Source organism: Mercenaria mercenaria, chromosome 8, assembly GCF_021730395.1.
Source record: "Mercenaria mercenaria strain notata chromosome 8, MADL_Memer_1, whole genome shotgun sequence".
In the NCBI taxonomy this organism is placed as follows: domain Eukaryota; kingdom Metazoa; phylum Mollusca; class Bivalvia; order Venerida; family Veneridae; genus Mercenaria; species Mercenaria mercenaria.
In genome coordinates this window covers 43,456,886-43,480,276 of record NC_069368.1, presented here as the reverse complement: position 1 = coordinate 43,480,276, position 23,391 = coordinate 43,456,886, and the positions used below count along the sequence as shown (strand labels likewise).

The following is a 23,391-nucleotide window of genomic DNA, read 5'->3' as shown; positions in this document are numbered from 1 at the left end:
GGATCTTCCTTTACCGAACTTCCTCTAATACCCAGTAAACCGTGTAAATTTCTTAAACACACGAAACTTCCCACATGCAAGTCGAAGTATCACCTTTGGCAATTATTTTATTTTATAAAGTGTCTACCTCTATCTTTATAATATAAACATGCACAAAGGTCATACTACCGGTATAACACTGCATGGGGATCAGTTTAGGTATTCTATCTATTTTCATATACATGTATGGCCATTATTTCAGTGCGAGTTTCAAAATTCAAATATGGCATCAGTAAATGTGTCGAGTCATGCAAAACGTATCAACTGATTGTGAAAACTTGTATGATTTAAAATATATAAGAGTGGGCTTCCTTGTTTTTAATTTTTGTTTCCTTTTAAAACATACACAGAACTCTGTGAGTTGTTACTGCAGTTAATGGTAAAAACTGTCGGATGTGTTTTTTCTAGGTATTTACGCGTACTAATGCAGGTTTGGACTTTGACTCAGGCTGCAATTACAAGGTTACAAAGAAACTTTGAATAGCAGTTCCTTAACCTGCTAAATTTCTATAATGGACTTGTCCATCTTCCAGTCTGGACAGTACCATTAACTGTTAAAAGTGGTGCTTACCAAAAAGATACTGATTGAATTGGGAACAGTGCAAATCATGATCAGACTGCACAAATGTGCAGGCTGATTTTGGTATGCACTGATCGCAAAGGCAGAATCAGTCATGTCCAGCATGATAAGGGTTAAAAAAGAAGTATTAAAAAAGTTAAAATGTTTTTTAAAATACATATAGTTTTCATCTGTACTCCTACATACCTTAGGCTAGTTTGAATGTGATTAAAAGAAACAAAATAAAATCTAATAACAATAACTACAGTTTTCACAAACAGTTGACTCATAGAAATTTGAAGATTGATTGGGGAGATTCTGAGGTGGAACAGAATTTACTTACACATCAGAGTTGCTGTAAAAATTTCAGCAATATTTTCAGAGAAGCAAAGTCAGTCAAAATCCCTATAAAAAACTAAATTTGTGTCTTCCTGTGTCCCCCACTATCTATCACTGTATGGTCATGTGTTACTTCCTGACAAAACAAGACTCAGTAAACTTTAATGGTACCTTTACGGTTCAGAAAGTCGGAGGTAATAACTTGGTTCAAATGGGAGAAATCCCTAAACAACACCAGGTGCGCAACTTAACATGCTGAATAACAATCCTAAAATGTTTCATTACTTCTTCCATATGTATCAGACAAATGTTTGACTGACAGACAGACAAGGGCAAATCTAAGTTAACGCTTTTTGTCAAAAATGCCAACCAAATGAAGGATTTCACAATTCTACCCCACTGCAATTTCCATTCACAAATTTGTCATCTATGTGCTCTGGATTACACTTTCAACTAGTTAAATACGGAGCTATTCAGACACCAAAGACCAAAGATTTTGGAACCATATCATGATCATTCAAAAAGACCGAAATAAAACTCACATTAAACGTAATAAGAACATAAAACTATTCAGAACATCAAATAAACTGCTGAACATTTTCACTTCCTACAGAAGAATGGTGTCTACATGTTACCCATAGCTGACTAATACTACCCATTATATGAGTCTGTGGTTTGATCGTGCAGAAAATTCAATATGCGTTGTAGTTTGGTCATTACCTCGTCATATTCTGTGGTTTGAGCATTGTATCTTGTGCGATATTCATTATGCTCTGTGATTTGCTTGTTGTATCCTATGCAAACCTCAATAAACTTAGTTTGCTTTGTGGTCATCACATTATCATGTCAAACCTATATTTTTAAATTTTGTGGTTTGATCCGTATGTTTTTTTCAAACCTAAATGAACTCTATGATTAGGTTGTTGTCCTGTAAGAACTACATTATGCTCTGAGGTTTTGATGCTATATCGTTCCATGATTTGGTCCCAAGCCTCATTGCGCAATTCGGTTCAGTCCCTCAGTCATTATGATCTATGACTTGGTCAAGCCTCATAGTCATGTTGTTCATACATCTATATCAGCTTCATTTCATGTAGAACAAACCACAACAAATAATAAATTTTGCATGAGTTAAATGATCAAAACAGGTAATATGTTTATGACAGACAGCACAAGTCAGCTATGGCTTTCCATAAATAATCCATTCACCAAAGCAACAGCTTGTACAAAAGTAACACATAGCCTATATAAGGATCTGAAAGACTGAGCATAACAAACACATACTTAGTTTCATCAACAACTTCCACTTCTTGTTGGGCTGTGATCGGTGTATTTGATGCACCAGCAGTTGGGTCATCGGGATTTAACTCTCCATTGTGTGAACTGACAACCTGAAACAAAGAATTGGCACTTAATATACAGACAGTTACACTTGCTATGAACAATGCTGCCTCACTAAGTTGTAATCTTGTTTCACCGAGCCTCTCAGTACAACACTTCAACACTGGGCATGTGACGTCCTTTTAAGGGTAAACCTCCAGGTTTATGTGAATTTCTCAAAATATGAAAGATTGTTAGAAACTTCTAAGCTGTATTTATTCATCCAAAGTCCACACATGAAAACTAGTGGGAATTTAGTACTCTGTTCCTTCTCTTTTTATAAAACTTCAAATTAGAAATACTGATACAATGAATTTTGCCATTTTAACCCTTACCCTGCTAAATTTCTATAATGAACTTGTCCATCTTTCAATTTGGACAGTACCATCAGCTGTTAAAAGGGGTTCTTACTAAAAAGTTACTGACTGAATGGCGAACAGTGCAGATCTTGATCAGACTGCATGGATGTGCAGGCTGATCATGATCTACAGTGGTCGCAAAGGCAGAATCAATCGTGTCCAGCATGGTAAGGGTTATAGAATGTTCAGAGAAATCTGATATCACGATAAACAACTGGAGGAATGCCTTTTTTATCAAGCTGAAATAAAAAACACTAATATCTATAATTAACTTTCCCATTTTATCAGTCAATATTCTGAAATTGTCCTGACCTTCAACTGGAATCAAAACACAACAATACTGAAAACGTCATAAAAACTGCTGTTATCAATACAGGATTGGACACCAACAATACACTCACTCTCACTTTCTCATGTTCTCAGACTGCAAATTTTTTCTTTGCATAACACTCCCGATTATTCATATATTCAATGATTTTCAATGGGAATGAATAATGCACTTGTTGTACTGGGTTTTGTGATATGAACTGGAGAAAGTTTCAGGTTAAGTAATACACTTGGACACAAAATAAATAGGTCAGTGTCTGGCTGCTGAAGAAAATCATTCTGTTTTTTCATTAAGAATTGTCCCTCGAGTTATATAGCCATTTCATATGGCATACTTTACCAACATCTGGGATTTCAGTCTTAAGCTGCTTAAATAACATGTATAACAGTCTGCTCATTGGCCATAAGTTAATTTGATGAAATTCCATTCTAGCAGTTTGACAGACAATCATATAGTGCGTGGCTTTTTTGTGTGAATCATCTTTTGGCTTATCCATTTAAAAACATACCGGTAGTCCCCATGAAAAGTGCCTTCAATTAGTTTTTTTTATCAATTACAGACTTTTTACATTCTGACTGAAAAATATCTTCCAAATGACTAAAAATAAGGGGCTGAAATTCAGCAAATACTGTGAAATCATTTAATTTCGCGGGCATGAAATTTCGTGGTTTTGTTCAAACCGGCAATTTCGTGGGGATATGAATTCGTGGATTTCATCTTTTGAACATAAAATGAATGGGAATTTTACTTGTTCGTTGGGATTAAATTTCGTGGTTTGACTCAACCACGAAATCCACGAAAATTAGTCCCCCACGAATATTAATGATTTCACAGTAAGCGTCACTGTAGATCCACTGGTGAAATTTTGGCTTTTAGCTCCAGAAGTACTGTTTCCAGAAATACTATTTCCATTTCAGTAATGTATATTAATGGACTGCCTTTAATATCAAAACTGACAGTTATGGGAGGAAAAGACTGATCTTAATGCATTTTAGGCAAAAATAAAGGAAAATCATAATGTTGTTTTCGTCAATGCTGACAGAAGTGAAGAAAATGACCGAGAAACCTTAGTTACATGGGCAAAATATTTTTGTACATTATTACTGACTGTTTTGTGTGTCATCACTATGAATGCAAACAATCAGGAATACATAAATATTCTATATAAACAGTAACATCTATGTGCACAAAATATCCACTATGATGTTGCCTAGATTTTACCACTGAAACATGATGCAAAATAGCAAAAAAAAGTATCAGTATGAAAATCACAATATCTATCAACAGTTATTGCAAGCAAATTTATTGGAGCCATGCCATGAGAAAACCAACATAGTTCCACCAGCATGGATCCAGACCAACCTGCGCATCCGCACAGTCTGGTTAGGATCCATGCTACTGGCTTTCAAAACCTTTTGCAATTAGAGAAACCCTTAGCGAACAGCATGGATCCTGACCAGACTGCACAGATGCGCAAGCTGGCCTTGATCCATGCTGGTCACAAATGCACTACGTTTGTTTTCTCATGGCGTGGCTCATATACTTGTTTAAATAGCAATGAAAAATGTTTGAGACTGAATTTACAGCAACTACATAATATGCATCTACAACTATTTAAAATACCTTATATAAAACATATAAAAAGTAACAATGTGCTTGTAGCATCTCAATCATAAGAAATGAGTATCTTAATTTTGTTCTTTTGCGCTGTTACCACAACATGTAATGTGGGCATATGCGTACCTGGACAGAGCCACCGTGTCTATCTGCGGCCAGGTTTGAGCCCAAATAGTTGCCACCGTGGCCACGCGTGGGTTCGCACCACGCCATGCCACGTTGATTTGAGCTTCCCTGAAAACAAAACTGCAGTTTATAATTGAAAGCAAGCAATATTTTTGACAATCTAAAAAGTGCCAGTGTTTCTTCTAAATATAAACTATATCTATTTTTAGTTTTAAATGGTATGATGGAGAAACTTTATGTAATTTATACGGATCTCAACAAAGACTAGCTTACAAGATAAAAATGATCCCCATGATGGCCTGTTGATGGTAACTAAGTAAGCGATATACTTAAGCCTTCTCCACTTATTGACTAGAAATGGTTTTCAGTCTTAAGGTCAATATTTACTTGACCTTTGCCCTAATGGGCCATCTACTGACCAAAATTAACCATCCTTTAAGTCCGACAACTGTTGGCCAAAGCATTTTCCATTTATTTTCAGTCTCAAGGTCACAGTGACCTTGGGCTTTGACCTATTAACCCGCAAAACTATAGGTGTTACAATGCCGACTACAAGCAATCTTCCTGACAAATTTGATCACTGAATGCCTTAACCTTCTTCAGATATTAAACAGCTGTTTTCAGTCTGATGGTCACTGTGACCTTAACCTCTAACTGACCAACAAAACAATAGGGATCATATACTGGACATAGACAATCATTCCGTGAAGGTTCTTCACCTGAAGTCCAAGCCTTCTGAAGTTATTGTGTGAAAACAGCTTTCAGTCTGAAAGTGATTGTGACCTTGACCACTGACCTATGAACAACTAAAACAACAGGGATCATCTAATGACTACAGGCAAGCAACCTATGAATTTTACGCACTGTAACCAGTGTTCTACAGTCATTGCATTTACTGATAGACAGACAAATTAACAAATGAATGGACAAATGTAGAAAATAAAATAACCTCCTCTTTATGGGTGAAACACCAGTAGACTAATAAATATCACAGCCAAAGTAATTACCACTGGGGTATAAAGTAAATAACTTGTTGTTTAAAGAACAGGCCAAATGTATATATCAGCAGTCCAACAAATTACCAGGCAATCGCTGTTTCCCCCGACAACCCTATCACTTATTTTTATACAATTTTATACAAAAGATTCCCAATAACCCTATCACTTATTTTTACACAATTTTATGCAAAAGATTTCCTTTTCCTTGCTTGTTATTGAATTGAAAGTGAAGGCATAATGTGTATAAGACCATTTTACCCACACCGTTACATAAAACCTTTATAAAAATTCATATTTTGGGAATGTATTTGGAAATGTTGGCCTCCCATCTACCCATACAGCCAGCCTTCTAGAAAACTGATCATTGACAGTCAGATGAAATAAATTCTCCCAAATTAACAACATCCCTGACCTTGATATTCTATATTTCCTCAACTTTTACCCCACGCACGGGAACCTATAAGTCTACAAAGTATAATTCATTCCTTACATATTGATATGTAACCTACACCTTTTATTCTACCTTAAGACAGATATCATGGTGGGTATATCAATATAACTTTTTCTTCCTTATTTCAAGATATCACTGACACATCTTTGCATTATTTTTTTCTTTTAATCTGCCAGTGTAATTAATGCACGAATACTTTATTACAAAAATACAGCTATCTGTACAATAATCTAGTAACTAAATAGCTTTGACAAGGTTATGAAATGCTTCCATAGTTACTGTAATGTTAAAATTCTATCATGCATTCTAATGCCTATATTGTAATGGTTGAATGCAATCTTGATTACCAAGGATAAAATAATAAACAGCCATCAAATACGCACTGAAGAACAAGCAAAATTTGTCTGTATGTAACAGATGAAACTGGAAGGTGTTTTTGTTGCAAAAACATATGTCTCCCCCTATATATACCTTTAGCCCTGGCAGCCATTTTGTGCAGCAAAAAGGAACATGTCGGCAATATGCACAACTAGACTGGGTACTGATCACTCCTGTGAAGTTTATGCGGTATGGACGGACAAACACACAGACGGCGAAAGGCAAAAACAATATGCCTATCCCACCTTTGAGGGAGACATAATTACTGAATGAGCCAGTATAAAGAAGAGGAAAGAGGAAGCTTGGTGGTAGGCAATGGTACCACCATAAAAGTGCTACACCTGAAGGTGCTGAAGAAACAAATGTCCAGTACTATTATCTTTGGCAGCTGGTATCTCTATTATTACAAATCAATATCATATAGCTTATATTACACTAAATAAGTTATATTTTTAATTGATTAAACTGTCATCAATTACCGGTACTGTCGAAAGCAATCACTGCTTTCTAAGACAGCTAAAAAAAATAAAGAAAGATTACTTTCGAAAGTGGATTATTTTAGATTTATTTTGTAAATTTACAGAAACATTTAAATTTGCTCTGTAATGAAATGTCAAGTTTCTTGTAAAGGCTAATTTTTCTATACAGACCACTGTAGTGAAAGGTGAACCGACAATCAGAAGCAGTAAGGTTGAAGAACGTGGGCACAGAAGGCACAGCAAGTCAGGTTGTACACAGTGGACAAAGATGCAAGACAGGCCACTACTATCAAGCTTAGGTGTTTCACACATAGGTGTTTACATGCAAAAGGGAAGCAGAGTATCTAAATGCATGCTGTGATTTTCTCTCTCACTTGGTTGTTCAATTAAGTAATCTTTTACTAATTAAACATGTTAAAAAAATGTTGAACTTTGCTAATTTTTACATTGTTTGTATCTGTTCTTGTTATCAAACACACCGATGATTATGATATAAAACAAGACGACCTTGAGGACCCTTAGTTTACTCACCTGAGTTTCACAGCTTGCTTGAACAGCTTTGGTAAAGGGTCATGCAAGGAAAATATCTGTGATGATAATGTTTAGGGTAGGGAGGGGTAAGGTGGTCATGTTGGCAAGGCGATGATGATGTGATAGTAAGAGACAGTATCAAGAAACAAAAGGAACTAAAAAGAAAAGAAAAAACTGTTTGTAAATCACATATACCCCCTCCTTGATGGCCTGTTGGAGGCAAGTGAAGTGTGATAACATGCAATTCTTCACCTTTGACCAAATGACCTAAAAATTGTTTGGGATCATCTACTGACTACAGGCAACCATCAGAAAGAGGCCTTTCATTATTAAACAGAAACCTGTTTTAGTCTAGGTCACCGAGGCCTTGACCTTTGACCTACTGACCAAAGGGTCATCTGACCAAAGAAAATCATCCTCTAATTTAAAGGCACTTCACAGAGGGTTACTCAAAGAACACTGCTGTCAAATTATTTTGTAATTGAGTCAGTGGTTTCAGAGAGATTTTCAAAGTTTCTTATATAGCCACATTAGAGAAAATTGGACCAACCCATTGGCAGCCATGTAAAATGAAACAGAATGCTCTGAAGAAATTGGTAGAGGGTCACCCAAAGGAACATTTCTGAAATCAATTATTTCAACATCAGTCCAGCAGTTTCTGAGATAAGCATAAATGACCTAGATTTGAAGGAATCTGAAACCGGACCTCCTAAGGTCTGTGAAATTTGGTTGAAACTGGCCTGGTAATTAAAGAGACATTCTTTAAAGAATTTTTAGACGACAGACATTCCAGCGATCCTTTAACTCAGCTTATTCACAAAATATAATTCTTCCTTTGATACTACCAAACCATTTGACTGAAAGATCCTATTCTATCTCACTCTTATTCCAGGTTCACTCTCAACACAGAGACACCACATACAAATGAAAGACAAACACTAACATACATATAAACAAGTATAAAAATTATAAAAACAACAAATATAAGCAGGTAGCTGAAAAGAACAGACTGAAAACTGAAGATAAATTCATGAAATGTATGTGTTTTCACTCAAAAAAAGTACTGAAAATAGCTTAATAATATAGTAAGTCTTATATATTAAATTACTCTTTGTAATGGGTTTTTCTGTTTCTCACTGTCATATGACAATGGTATCTAACAATAAAATTTGAAAATAATGAACTGAGCTCGTAAATGGGTAGAAAATGCCCTATTCAATCATTTTTGCATTAATCATGAAACTTCGCAAAATTAATTGTTCATTGTGTTCATTCAATGTAAAGGTCTCGAGTTTAATATTCCACCTCTCAAAAGATTAAAGAAAGACTGAACCAATCAATGGCCCAGACACAGCTGACTCATTTCTAAAGGTCACCCTTATATCGTGATAGAAAATAACTTATTTACTAAATGAAAATGAAATACCTACGAGACACATAAAACCCATGACAAAAGCTATCCATAGACTAGCAAATGAAGACAACAGTGGTTGTCTCATCAACAACAACTGAAGTCTGCCATGCAAGATCTTAGCTGTCCATTCCTGCATAACAGCTAGCTAAACTATCTGTGAAACACAATGAGCATCATAGTGCTGACTTTCAGGGTGATTTTAAAGACAGTTGAACAGTAACAGCATTGTTTCTCTTCTGACAACTATTAGTTTTTTTCAAACACGAATAAAGCAGTAAAATTTGATAGAACTCAAAAAGTAAGAGCAAACTTGATTTTTTGTGGTTATCAATGTTTTCTTTGTTCAAAATGAACCTTTTTTTTTTTTGTGAAATGACAAAACAAGGCCATATATCCCCTTTGAAAAGCTTATTTGTAAACCCTGTTATACTGCTGTTAATGTTAAGAATTGTTTATCTAGCTGGTATACTTCAATGGAAAAAACCTGGGGTAAACAATTTACCTGCAAATAGGTTGCAAATGTACAGTCTAGTATAAAATTGCAAAAATGAAGCGGGAAAAACAGATCTATGAAAATCCTCGCAGCAACATAAAAGTTCTGGAACCAGAAACCTGGCAAAAAGCTGACAAGGTGGTAGCAAAGATTACTGTGCAATAAACTACATAAAATGGTTTAAATGCAACATTTCTCTTATCTCTACAAATCTACCCTGAAATTTTTTTTTAGTATACTCTTTCACGAGTTATATCTTTTAAAGCTGCATATAAAGTTATTTCTTTTATATTTGTTTATTGCATAGTTGAAAAGCATTAATACAACACATGCTGGGAGAATCCCACAGTCTTTCTTTAACACCTCAGGGCATTTTGTCAAAACAAGTCTTTTCATATTTTCCTATTTTTTCCAACAGGTTTTCAGCTGCTCAACAGTGAATACCTCGAGAAGAAAAAAAGACTTAAACTTCAACATGTTAAGATAGCATTTGCATATTCAGGATGTTTTTTTCCAGGCCAATTCGTGGCTTCAGTTTAGTGTCAATCCTAATAGCAAATAACATGTTTTTCTGCCAATTTCGAAGCTAAAATTCCCATTTTCGATATCATAACACTTTTTTGTTGGATTTAATGTCACATCGACACATTTATAGGTCATATGGCGACTTCCAGCTTTGATGGTGGAGAAAGACCCCAGGTTCCCCTTCATGCATTATTTCATCATGAGCGGCCACCTGGGTAGAGCCACTGACCTTTCGAAAACCAGCTGGATAGCTTCCTCACATGAAGAATTCAACACCCCGAGTGAGGCTCGAATCCACATCGATGAAGGGCAAGTGATTTGAAGTCGGCGACCTTAACCACTTGGCCTCAGAGGCCCCTCTGTATGACCTTGCATTGATAACTGAATGATAAGCGCTGTAACTGAATCAATACTCATTTATATGGACAATAATGACGACACAATCCACACAGCGGTCCAGAGATGTTAGGGAAGACTGCAGGAGGAAGCATGCAAGAGAACATACCTTTGGATTGGTTGCATGCCGTTCTCTCATGTTCTGATTATCTCGATGTGGGGAAACAGTTGTGTCCTGGTCTCGATTTGATACTGGAGTCGGCTGGCAAGGAGAAACATAAAGCATTGGGTTATCACACAGAACACAGAAGATATTAACTAAAGATTAAAGCTTACAGATTCTGATTAATCATGTGAAGAAAAAGTCCCTTGCAGTTAAAAGCAAAATGAAATTGAGATATATTGTTAAAAGTAACAAAAGTCACATTTCACAGTACAAAATAACCATGCTTTTACTTTGAACTTCAGCTTTTCTGATGACTTTCATGGAAGTGATATCTTCTTGCAATACTTTACAAAAGTAATAAAAAGTATTTTAATTACTCTTCAGATAAATGTGTATAAACTATTTAAAATTTTTTGCTTATTTTCTAAATTGTTCTGTCATTACATTTTAAGCATTCTGACTATTCTGTCCGAGTCTGTGATGCACCAAATCCTCTCCTATGAACATTTAAACAGCTATTTCAAAAGGCTGTAACTCAGACCATCAATATACATTTTTTTTCTAAAAGATTAACTACTATTCCCCGACTCTGTACCCAGTTTTCTGCCGAATTATCACAAATAACTGTGGAATCAACTAATAACTCACTGACTGGCATTTGTGTACCCTATCTACTGACCTACACTCATTGCAACATTTCTAATTTTCATTCTTTTGCTCACATGTATGTGAAATCTAAGTCCCATATTAAAGTAAAAGCAAGCCTACTTGGCTTCATGCGAGTATTATTTTTATATTAAGCTTTGAGCATACATGTAGAGATGCAATGTCAAAAGCGTACAGGATATGTATGTCAGCAGGCAGCACTGTTTTAAAGAATATAAAAAAGGCATATCACAATTTATGTTATTATTATTCTGAGAAGTAATTGCTTTTTTTCTCCTGCTGTTGATGAATGAATAAAAACCAAGATAATGTTTTTGATAATGATACTGGTTATGGTGACTAAAATGATGTTACTGATAACTGACGAAAAAGTAACATGTACTGATAATGGTAGTTGTGGTAAATATTGAAAATGGTTTGGTTGATGATGATGATGTTGATGATGACATTGAAGATGATGATACTGGTGATAATTTTGATAACAGAAAACAAGATGCTAATATCTAAAGCTGATGTTGAACTCTGATGCACAGCTATTAATTTAAATGATTCATGTAACGTGGAAGCTGAACAGTACACAGATTATGTTATTATTAAGCATGATTGAAACAATACAAAACAAGAGCACTGCCTATGGGTGCCATCGCTCTTTTGCAAGTTTAAAGTGTTATATTTCAAAATTTCTAAGTACAAAAAGGGCCATAATTCTGACAAAATGCAAAGTTTCAAAGCTGTTTGAGAAAAGGTGGACCTAAACTAGTAAACAATAAATTTAATCAAGAAACTCAAATTTTCCAAGTACAAATAAGGCCATCATGCTGACAAAATGCAAATCAGAGTTATGTTCTTGGCCTACTTAATCAACTTACGATGACAAACAAGTGTGCAAAGTTTCAAAGCTGTAGCTCTTATAGTTTTTAAGAAAAGGTGGACCTAAACAAAAATTGTAACAAAGAAACTCAAATTTTCTAAGTACAAAAAGGGCAATAATTTTGACAAAATGCATATCAGAGTTATGGTTCCTGGCCTACTTAGTCAATTAATGATGATAAACAAGTGTGCAAAGTTTCAAAGCTGTAGCTCTAATGGATTTTGAGAAAAGGTGGACCTAAACAAAAAATTTAACCAACGCCCACATCAAGTGACGACAATACCTAGTAGATATTTTTCAAAAATCAGACAAGCTAAAAAGATATATTACTGCTTTTAACACAGATAAAATGCAAAAGCTTTGTCAGTTATAATCTTGCAATGTGACATAATACTAATCTTAATAAACAGAATGGCAGACATGAACGTGCAAGAATAGAATGATGGAACTACCAATGATAGAGTACAAGAATAATACTGTGATAGAAAGATCTTCGTTTCCTGATGTTAAAAATACTTTTTCTATGTCTTAATCAGAAACTGAATTTCTATATTTGAATATATAGCTTATATGTTTAACACATTCTCCCAGATGCATACAACAAAGTTGTAAGATTTAAAATATAAGAAGTTGAGCAAAGCAATTAAAAAGAGCGTACACATGCGTTACCGTCAGGTGTACACTACTTACTACCTGGCGTCCCACCCAGTCGAATTCCCAATCACATTCAATATTCATTTTCTCCATCAGATCCATAAACAACTTCCGCAGATAATCGTAATCTGGCGTCTCGAAAAAATCAAGTCGTCGAACATATTGTAGATACTTTGATAGTTCCTCTGCAAATATAGACAACAGAAACTTTAAATATATGCTGTGAAATACTAAAATGTCTAGATGAAATTTCAGAAATAGATCAATATGAGGTACCTTGGTCACTGGTCACTTTCAGTGACGGGCCTATAAAAATGATAAAGTGGGTAAAAATAAGATATTGATTAAAATGCATAAAGAATGTAAATTTTCTGCATTATTTCAAAAGCTTTGCAACGGTCCAAATATTTTTGGTTATAAGAGTATCTTGCAAATATCTTATGTCAGTAAGTTTGTACCACTAGTCACTTTCAGAGTACTCACTTTTTATTGATTTTTGAGAGAAATTATTTTTTGCCTAAAATGTGTTGGTTAGTCCCTTTAAACAAATCAAGTACATCCCTAACCACAATCAAGTGCATCAAAAATGGCATCAATTTCGAAAACAAACAAAAACATCATCATCAGAAAACACTTTTTTTTTTTGCATCAAATATTTCAAATATGAAACCAGAGCTCTTCTGAGAAAAGCGCATGTCTCCCACAACTGCCTAATCATTTGAATAGTTATGTATCCGAGTCAACCATGCACCAATGACTTAAGTGTATACTGGCAGCGATTTTTGGTAATTCAAGGGCCATAACTCCAAAGTGCCTAAGCCAATTTGGTTAGTTATCAAACTTGGCCGAGGACTTATTGGCAAACACATTTTGTTCAAGTTTGGAGAAGATCGGATGAGAAATGTTCGACTTAAGAGTGTGGACAAGATTTGTGACAAACTGACTTGACAGACAGGAGTAAATCAATATACCTCCCACCACAGTGGTGTGGGAGACATAGTTAAGGTGTTCATACTTCTGATTTCACAAGCAATAGTTTAGGATTTAATCCTGAAAAATCCGAAGCACTATGCAGGTGGGGCTGAAAACTCAACCAACATTAGTTATAATAGTCTATAGTAGCCGCAAATAAAATCTATAAATGCAATACAAAAATGTATGATTATGCATTTATAAAACATAAATCCTGTTTGAAGGTAATGCAGTGGTATAAACCCATTACAATCATAACTGTGACTGAATGTTTCAGCTACAAATAATCATTTTCTCTTAAAATTAATTTCGGCGATTTATGACCATTTTGTGTCGATTCGCCGTAAAACCTCACTCACTCACTCACTTAAAATTAATTAGAAACCTATAAATACCAATTAGCATTTTAAAACAAGAGGGCCAAGATGGCCCTAGGTCGCTCACCTGTGTAACACACCACAACAGTGAAAACATGATTTACCTAGTGATTTCATGGAGAAAAATATTCTGACCAATTTTCATTAAGATTGGACCAAAAAACTTGGCCTCTTGGGTGTAAACAAGCATTTTCTTTGATTTGACCTAGTGACCTAGTTTTTTACCCCACATGACCCGCATTCGAACTTGTCCAAAATTTCATGAAAAACATCCTGAGACAGTTTCGGGAAGACTGAAGCAAAAAAGTGGCCTCTAGAGTGTATTCAAGCTTTTCCTATGATCTGACCTAGTGACCTACTTTTTGACCCCATGTGACCCAGATTTGAAATCATCCAAGACTTCATAATAAACATTCTAACCAAAATTTATGAAGATAGAATAAAAAATATGCCTCGTAGGGTGTAAAAAAGCTTATTCTTTGATTTGACCAGGTGACCTAGTTTTTGACGCCACATGACCCAGATAAAAATTCATACGATATTTCATGCAGACAAACATTCTGAGCAGTAACTTTAGAACCCATGATGGAATCTAGCCGGTTTTCGAAAGAAACCAAGACTTTACTGTGATTTAAGTTGTGTTTAAGTGTGGTTAAAACCAAATATAAAATGTCACTTCTATCGTGTTCACTTTGGCTGTTTTATGGTCAATCAGGGGACGTAACTTCGGAACCTATGATTGGATCTGACAGATTCATCATGGAATCAAAGACTTATTGTTGTTGAAAATACTTTTCAAGTTTGTGTCATATTAAACCATAAATGAAGTGTCTATATGGCTACAAAAGCCAAAATAGCAAATTTTGGCCCTTTTAGGGGCCATAACTCTTGGATCTGGCCAGTTTTCAAAAGGAACCGAGATATTATGCCAATACAAGTTGTGTGCAAGTTTAATTAAAGTTGATTGCAAAATATGGTCTCTATCGTGTTCACAAGCCAAAAATGGCAAATTTTGGCCATAACTCTGGAACCCATGATGGGATCTGGCCAGAAAGGAACCGAGATATTATGCCCATACAAGTTGTGTGCAAGTTTGATTAAAATCAAATACAAAAATGTGGCTCTATCGTGTTCACAAGGAAATTGTGAACGAACGGACGACGGACAATCACAAAAGCTCACCCTATCACTACGTGACAGGTGAGCTAATAAAATTTTAAAAAGAAATTTGATTTGAGGGGTCCGGGGTTGTAAAATATAGTCTGTAACTCTAGGAGACACTTATGTCAAGACAGAACAAATTTATCTCAGAAACTCCGGTATAATCACAACCTGTTTGTTTTCTTCTGTTAACAGAAACAGGAAGATGAGTACTCGCAACATTAAAATGGGTGAACTGCTAAAACCTATACCTGGAAAGTTTTCACATAAGACTTCTATTGGAGTTGCCCGTTTGGTGTCTCCTATTTTTTGGTATCTTTCTTTGAGTGTGTCAGCTTTGAGACCTTGCCAGGGTAAACTTCCACGCAGGAAGTACATGAACATGTGACCTAGGGCCTCCAAGTCATCCCTGCGACTTTGCTCTGAAATTTGAAATATAACATCTTTTAAAAGGTTTTTCGTTGTTTGTTTTCACACAAAACACAACCTGTATTCTTCCACATAGCTACTAAGATAGTTTCATAATACTTCAAAGATAAAGAAATTCTGTTTTATGCTAGATGAAAAACAAAATTGAAGCATCTAATATATTTTCTGAATTACCCTACTACTCTGACCTTCAGGTAACATAAAACACTTAATGAAAATTGTATTTGTTTATTTATCTTTTTTTTCTTAAGGAAGTTTACAAAGCTACCTATTTTAATCTCTTAAATGATCAGTTTTGTATGTTTTCTTTTGTATGTTTAGAGATATAAAAGACCTCAGGATGTGTAGGCGTATATATTCTCTAATCAAAAAGATATAAAATTTCATTAAGTCACCTTTAAGAAACATTAAACACAAATCCATATTTCAAAATGTGAACAATTACTTCACAGTATACACTGGTACCCATTCCTGTCACTATACTCTTGGTGAAATGTCTAATAAGCTTATGCAACATAAACTTCTCAGCACTTTGTGTGTATTTTTAACTAAGTCAAGGACCACACTGACCTAGCTGAGTGAGATCCCAAAGAAAACATCAGATGCACAACTTCACAACATCTAATGTTTTGTAACTCTAAGTCAAACAGTTTTTGAGTACATGTGACACAAATGTTTATGCCCTTAATGTATTTTTTGACACAGTCAAGGGACGTAACTCTGGTCTTGCAGAGTGAAATCCAAAACAGAACTCGTGCACAAATTTGCATGCTGAATAATATTCCTACCTGGTTTCATGACTTTATGTCAAATATTTTTTTAGTTTTAGATACATGCAACACAAACTTTTAAGCACTTCCAGTGTATTCTTCACTAAGTAAAGGACCATAACTCTGGTCTGGCTGAGTGACATTTCTCAATGACTCTTTAAATATTTTTTTCACAAACTTTTATGCCCTTTTATGCATATTTTTACTAATTCAAGGGCCATAACTCTGATCTTAACTCTGATCTAGCTCAGCGAAATCTCAAACAAAACCTCAGAAGCACAATTTAACATGCTGAATAATATTCATATAATGTTTCATAATCCTAGGTAAAACATTTCTTGAGAAAAATGCAACAAACTCTTTTCTGCACATTTATGCATTTTTTTATTAACTCAAGGGTCATAACACTTGTCTGTGTGAAATCTCGTCAGTTAAAACACCTGGGCCCATATTCATAAAGCTCCTAAGGAAAAAACTTAGGAAAATTCTTAACTTTGTAAAATTTCCTGAACAACATAGCACAAAAGAAAAGTGTAGACTTTATAAGATTTATTGATTATCTTCATTACTATGCCAGACTGTATGTGACAATATTGTTAGACATTCCAACTATCTCAACGATTGTCCACAAAATGCTTTGGAACTTTTCCCTTAGGGAAAATTTTCCCTTAGGAGCTTTATGAATACCAGCCCAGGTGCACATCTTCGCATGACAATCCTTTGAGATTCAATGACTCTGGGTCAAACACTTTATAATATATGCACAACACAAAGCTACTGCCTTTCAAACTGCACCCACTGACTAACCCCCGTTATTGTGTTTTTTTTCTGAGGGTGAACAGGGCACAAAAACATGGCAATTTACAATATCTAGTAAAGTTAAATTTGTCTGATAAAGGTGTTTTGTTTTTCATTTAAAGTAAGCACAGGAAATAAAACTATTGTTGAGGATATCTTTAAATATAAGGATGACATCATGATGTTGTTGTCACAAGAAAACTGTCATCTGACTTCCTAATTGGAATTCCAGTCTATCTTTAACCACAATTAATGTAACAAGTTATTTTTATTAGAAATTGATTTGTCAGTTAAAATCCTGGTAAATAAAAAATTACTAAAGTAGAGATGTATGCCTAATTTTCACATTTCATCAAGTCACTTCTTTGTCAATTCAGTTATCCACTTTTGTGTTAAAGTGAAATTTTCAGCTTGATAATTATGCTGATGTGTAAATGATTCTCTGTTATTATTATTAAATGTATTTTGATAAACAAAAGCAAGGGCAATAACTTTATTTTCATACATTTTTTACACAAAATATCTGTATTGGAAGGAAGACAAAGATTACATAAGATACTTATGGCCATCTGTAACATCTGTTTATTTGGTTCTTTAACAGTGCTGATCTAACCAGCATTCCTTATATTGTGAAATCATTAATGTTCATGGGGGACTAATTTTCGTCGATTTCGTGGTTGAGCCAATCCACGAAATTTAATCCCAATGAACAAACAAATTTACATCCCTACAAAATTGCCATTTTGACCAAAACCATGAAATTTCATGCCCACGAAATTAAATAATTTCACAGTAAGCCTAGCATGTCCTCATCAGTAACTGACAACTTCCCCTCATGAATAAAACAAACAAAGTTTGATATATTTCTTTTAACAGTTATTCATTTAGAAAATGAAACGACTTTCCAATTCCAACCTACAAAGTGATAATCAGGAACCAATGTAAGATAAATTACACAATAATTAAAGGTGACTTAAGGCTGGAAGTAAGGACATAATGAACAGAAGAAATTTATAATTTACCTTTCCCAAGATGTGTATTTATGCTCATATATCTGGCAGTGCCAGTGAGACTTTTGTGTTCCCGATATGGGATGTGCTTATGTGTTTCTGGATCAATATATTCTTTCGCCAAACCAAAGTCTATCACATGTATGATATGCTGTTTACGAGTGGAATTACGACCAATTAGAAAATTTTCAGGTTTCACATCTCGGTATATTAAATGCTTTGAGTGTATATATTCCATACGATGAAGCTGAAAAGGAAAAAGAAACATTGAGCATAAAGCTACTGAAAACCTCTAAACTTCTTTAAGTATATTAAAGTATATGACAGTAATCCAATCAAATCTGGTCTAGGTTTATTTGTGTCACTGTAAAATAACCTTCGAACAAGGTCATGGTCACAACAACCAACAACCTTTAGGCTAAAGATCATGTACCAATATACAATTAGGCTATCACATATAAGTCTTTCCCAGGATGTTCACAAGCTTTCATGTAAAATTAATACGAAATCAACAAAGTCTATGTATGCTGCGAAACTAATCTGAATTCTAAGCCTCTTACTAAATTGACATCAGTCTGTTTAATACACTTGGTACAAGATAATCGGGAGAAATCGGAGATCCACATGTCTCACATGATTTGTGAACTACCACTGTCCTCATGTCAAGTAATCAAACTGTAAATATTTATGGGCATTTTTATGCTTGATTTAATAGACCGGATTCTACAGGGAATTGGATGCCTTCTACAGTTTCCATGACTTGTCATTGATTTCTGACATACATATACATGTATGATTATGTACCACAGATCAGATATCACACAGATGTAAGTGTGAGTGAAGTTAATCACAAAGCTTACAAAAACTTAATGATCTGGCTAAAAGCTTAGGTTCCAAACAATGAGGTCTAGGGAAACCCTGGAGATATACGGACTTGGAGAACAAGGCTGAAGTGGCGTGTGTGGTCCACTGTTTGACCATTGTAGACCAAAACGTTCTTTTGTTTCTGATGTGTCACTGTTTTAAATCTCGTTATTCTCAAAAATACTGGCCTCTCAAGCATTAATAAAGGCTTTCTATTATTTACTAGCTTTTTTATTTCAGGTAATCAAGTTCTGAACCTGACTTAAATTTCAAAGAAACAAAACATTCTGACAAAGAATTATGAAGACCAGGTCAAAAATGTGGCCTCAAAATATAAGCAAGGTTTTCTCTATCACTAAAACTAGCAACCCATTACTCGACTTCATGTAACAAAGTTTTGATTTCGCCCTAGAATTCAAAGAGACAAGCATTCTGACAAAGTATTATGAAGAACAAGTAGAAAGTGTTAACAATGTTTTTCTATAATCTGGCCCACTGACCTAGTTCTTGACTTTGGTAAGCAGTTTTGAACTTGACCTTAATTTCAAAGAGATATACATCATGACAAAGTTCTATTAAGATCAGGAGAAAATATACATTGTTAACAAGCTACTTTTATGAATATGATTTAACAAAGTGACCTAGTTTTTGACCTCTGGTATATTTCATAGAGAAAAACATTCCAATATAGTTTAATGAAGATCAAGTAAAAAATATGGCTGCCAGGCATCTAGAATCACTCTGTGGAATCACATGATCAAAATAATGTCTTATTAGACTTAACCAAAATAAATTTACTTAAAATATGGCAACAGGGAAGTATTCTACAACTACTAGGTTTCAGCTGCAATCACCTGATTATCTGGAACACTTTAATGAATTGATACCTCTTATTTTCGTAAGTGTTTGTAATTACAAGAAATCTATAATCATTGTAAACTACATCATCATTTAACAACTTTCATTGGTCATATGTTAGGCTATGTTAAATTTCATATCCTTACCATGGTAGCAAATTATTTTGATCACTTGACTCACCACACTGAGAGTATTAAAAATGTTTTCTTAATAACTGACCGAGTGATCTAGTTTTTTTTATCCAAGATGACCCACATTGAGGGTAACATTCTGACTTAAGTTTCATGATGACTGAACCAATACTGTGACCTTTAGAGTGGGTACAGTAAAACTGTTGATGAAGCAAAATTGACGACAATGGGCACAGGGAGATTTCAGGAGAACTAAAAAACAAGAGCACCGCCTTGCGGGTGCTGACGCTCATCTGATTTTTTTTGTATAATAGAAATATTGTCCTACCCATGATTTTCTAAGTCTAAAAAGGGCCATCACTCTTGCAAAAAGCAGGATAGAGTTATGTTTCTTGATGTACAGTGTCCACTTATGATGGTGAAAAACTGTTGCAAGTTTTAAAGCAATAGCTTTGATAGTTTATGAGAAAAGTTGACTTAAACATAATATTCAACCAAGAAAATGATTTTTCTAAGTCCAAAAGGGGCAATAATTATTGCAAAAAGCAGGATGGAGTTATGTTGCTTGCTGTACAGGGTCAGCTTATGATGGTTAACAAGAGTTGCAAGTTTTAAAGCAATAGCTTTGATAGTTTAAGAGAAAAAGTTGACCTAAACATAAAACTTAACCAAGAAATCTGATATTTTCTAAGTCCAAAAGGGGCCATAAATCTTGCAAAAAGCAGGATAGAGTTATGTTTCTTGCTGTACAGGGTCAGCTTATGATGGTGAACAAGTGTTGCAAGTTTTAAAGGAATAGCTTTGATAGTTTAGGATAAAAGCTGACCTAAACATAAAACTTAACCAAGAAAACTGATTTTCTAAGTCCAAAAGGGGCAATAAATCTTGCAAAAAGCAAGATGGCGTTATGTTTCTTGATGTACAGGGTCTGCTTATGATGGTGAACAAGTATTCCAAGTTTCAAAGCAAAAGCTTTGATAGTTTAGGAGAAAAGTTGACCTAAACATAAAACTTAACCAAGAAATCTGATATTTTCTAAGTACAAAAGGGGCTATAAATCTTGCAAAAAGCAAGATGGAGTTATGTTTCTTGCTATACAGGGTCAGCTTATGATGGTGAACAAGTATTCCAAGTTTCAAAGCAATAGCTTTGATAGTTTAGGAGAAAAGCTGACCTAAACATAAAACTTAACCAGGCAACACCGACGCAGACGCCGACGCCGACAACAGCTCAAGTGATGACAATAACTCATCATTTTTTTTCAAAAAAATCAGATGAGCTAAAAATAAGTTGAAAACCTGAAGGTTCACATCCCTGATGGTAGGTGGGTAAACATGACTGTCATTAAGATTACCAGACTGCATAACAGGACACACAGAAATTCTAATACAGCCCCAACAGTCTGAATAATGAAGGTCCAATTAGAATTTTTTTTTCGGCAAAAGCTATTAAACTTACCATTTGTACAGCAAGCATGAGAACTGTTTTGAGGGAGAACTTCCTATCACATAGGTCAAACAGGTCCTCGAGACTGGGTCCAAGCAATTCTAGTACCAGAGCATTGTACTTCCCACATGGTCCAAAATAATACACATTTGGAATGCCCTCTGAAAATACAGAAATAAACACAACTGATATTTTCATGTCACTTTTACCCTCTTTTTATAACTGGTACTGACTGAAACAAGATATTGGCATTGTACTATAGCAACAAAGAGGCATCAGTCAGTTCTTTCTTTTTTTCATAGTTCCACTGATTTTTTCAAGTGCTTAAATGCCTTTATGACCTGTGCCTTTAACCCTTATCATGCTGGGCATGACTGATTAAGCCTTTGTAACCAGTGTAGATCATGATCAGCCTGCACATCCATGCAGTCTGATCGTGATCTGCACTGTTCGCCATTCAGTCAGTATCTTTTTGGAATTCACCTCTTTTAACAGTTAATGGAATAATACTGTCCAAACTGAAAGACTGACAAGTTCATTATAGAAATTTAGAAGGGTAAGAGTTTATTTCTTTTACAATGACAAGGATGGTACATTTTTTTTGAGAAGAAAAGGGACACTGTAATACAAAATTTAAATAGCCTTAGAGTTATCTCCTGTGAACAAAACATAGGGTAACACAGGCTACCTCTGGTCTTAAAATGGTTGGTCAGTTGCTAATTTAAAGTCAGTAATTTTTAGTTATAAAGTATGTTTTATACAGTAGCTTCAAAAGCCATAGTACAAACTTTTGAAAAGGAGCAATGCTTTCTAAGAGTTGCCAAAAACTGGTCCAGATACAGACAATCAGAAGGCATGAATGGTCTATATACAGACCAACCAATATGACTATGAGGAAGCCCCACAAAACACAAAGTAAGGTCATAATATATTACAAAGAAACATTTTGTTGCAACACCAAAATCATCATCTATTAGGGAAGAAACACACTGCACCATTATTGTGACCATAATGCTGTTTATAGATATTTTTCAAGGTCTGTTTTGCACAGGGATAGTGTTCATGATCGTTTTACTGACAAAATATCACTGAAAGAATTCTGTTGAATGCACATATGCCAGTACTAATGCTTGATACACAAAACAGTTTTATATCAAGATTATGTCTGAAATGAAGATTTCCAACCATTAGCAAAACTAAGTATAGGATAGACAATTAAGTAAAATCTTTATAAAGAAACCAATTCTGGGGTTTCTTAGTACAGGATATAGGAAGCTATGAACTGAAATCTTAATAATTAACCCTTAGCCTGCTGCAGGCGAATTTAACAGCCTTTGCAAACAGCTTGGAACCAGATCAGACGCCGATTAAATCGGCGTCTGATCAGGTTCCAAGCTGTTTGCTACTCTGACAATATTTCTTCCAATTTTGGAGCAAATTGAATGAATTTTACAATTTTAGCAGACGACATTTCCAGCAGACGACAATTTATCTAGCATGCTAAAGGTTAAGGAACTAATTGCAAAAGTAAATAGTGAAACAATTTTTTAACGATTACCCTATAGTGGCTATACTTAGGGCTGTCATTAATTGGGTCTTAGGCGTATCGACGATACCGATATATCAGAAGACAAATATCGACGATACATCGATATATTGATTATTAAGTTAGATTAACGACCTATTTGTTCATATAATACTATATACCTTCCTGTAAATGCTATTTTAAGTTTTACTGCCTACTTTCCATATTTCTGTTTGATTGTGTTGTATTTGTATTTATGAAATAAAAGAAATACATAAAAATTAATAACATCTTTCATTTTTATTTTGCCTTCACTCCTTTTTTGCATTCATCCAAATTTA

The 23,391-nt window shown here is 34.8% G+C and overlaps 1 protein-coding gene across 10 annotated transcripts in view; it reads right to left on the bottom strand.

Moving 5' to 3' along the window:
* LOC123566487 (casein kinase I-like) overlaps positions 1 to 23,391 on the bottom strand; it is a 43,676-nt gene that overhangs the window by 6,424 nt on the left and 13,861 nt on the right. For 2 of the 10 annotated variants that reach the window (XM_045360630.2, XM_045360631.2), the window contains exons 4-10: positions 21,538 to 21,686; positions 18,239 to 18,473; positions 15,471 to 15,641; positions 12,746 to 12,894; positions 10,522 to 10,614; positions 4,748 to 4,855; positions 2,222 to 2,328 (exon numbers count right to left, since the gene is read on the bottom strand). In XM_045360630.2, coding sequence (XP_045216565.1) covers positions 2,222 to 2,328; positions 4,748 to 4,855; positions 10,522 to 10,614; positions 12,746 to 12,894; positions 15,471 to 15,641; positions 18,239 to 18,473; positions 21,538 to 21,686 — 1,012 coding nt within the window. The remainder of the gene's footprint in view (positions 1 to 2,221; positions 2,329 to 4,747; positions 4,856 to 10,521; positions 10,615 to 12,745; positions 12,895 to 15,470; positions 15,642 to 18,238; positions 18,474 to 21,537; positions 21,687 to 23,391) is intronic. The other 8 variants (XM_045360638.2, XM_045360637.2, XM_045360641.2 and 5 more) reach the window with 6 other exon arrangements.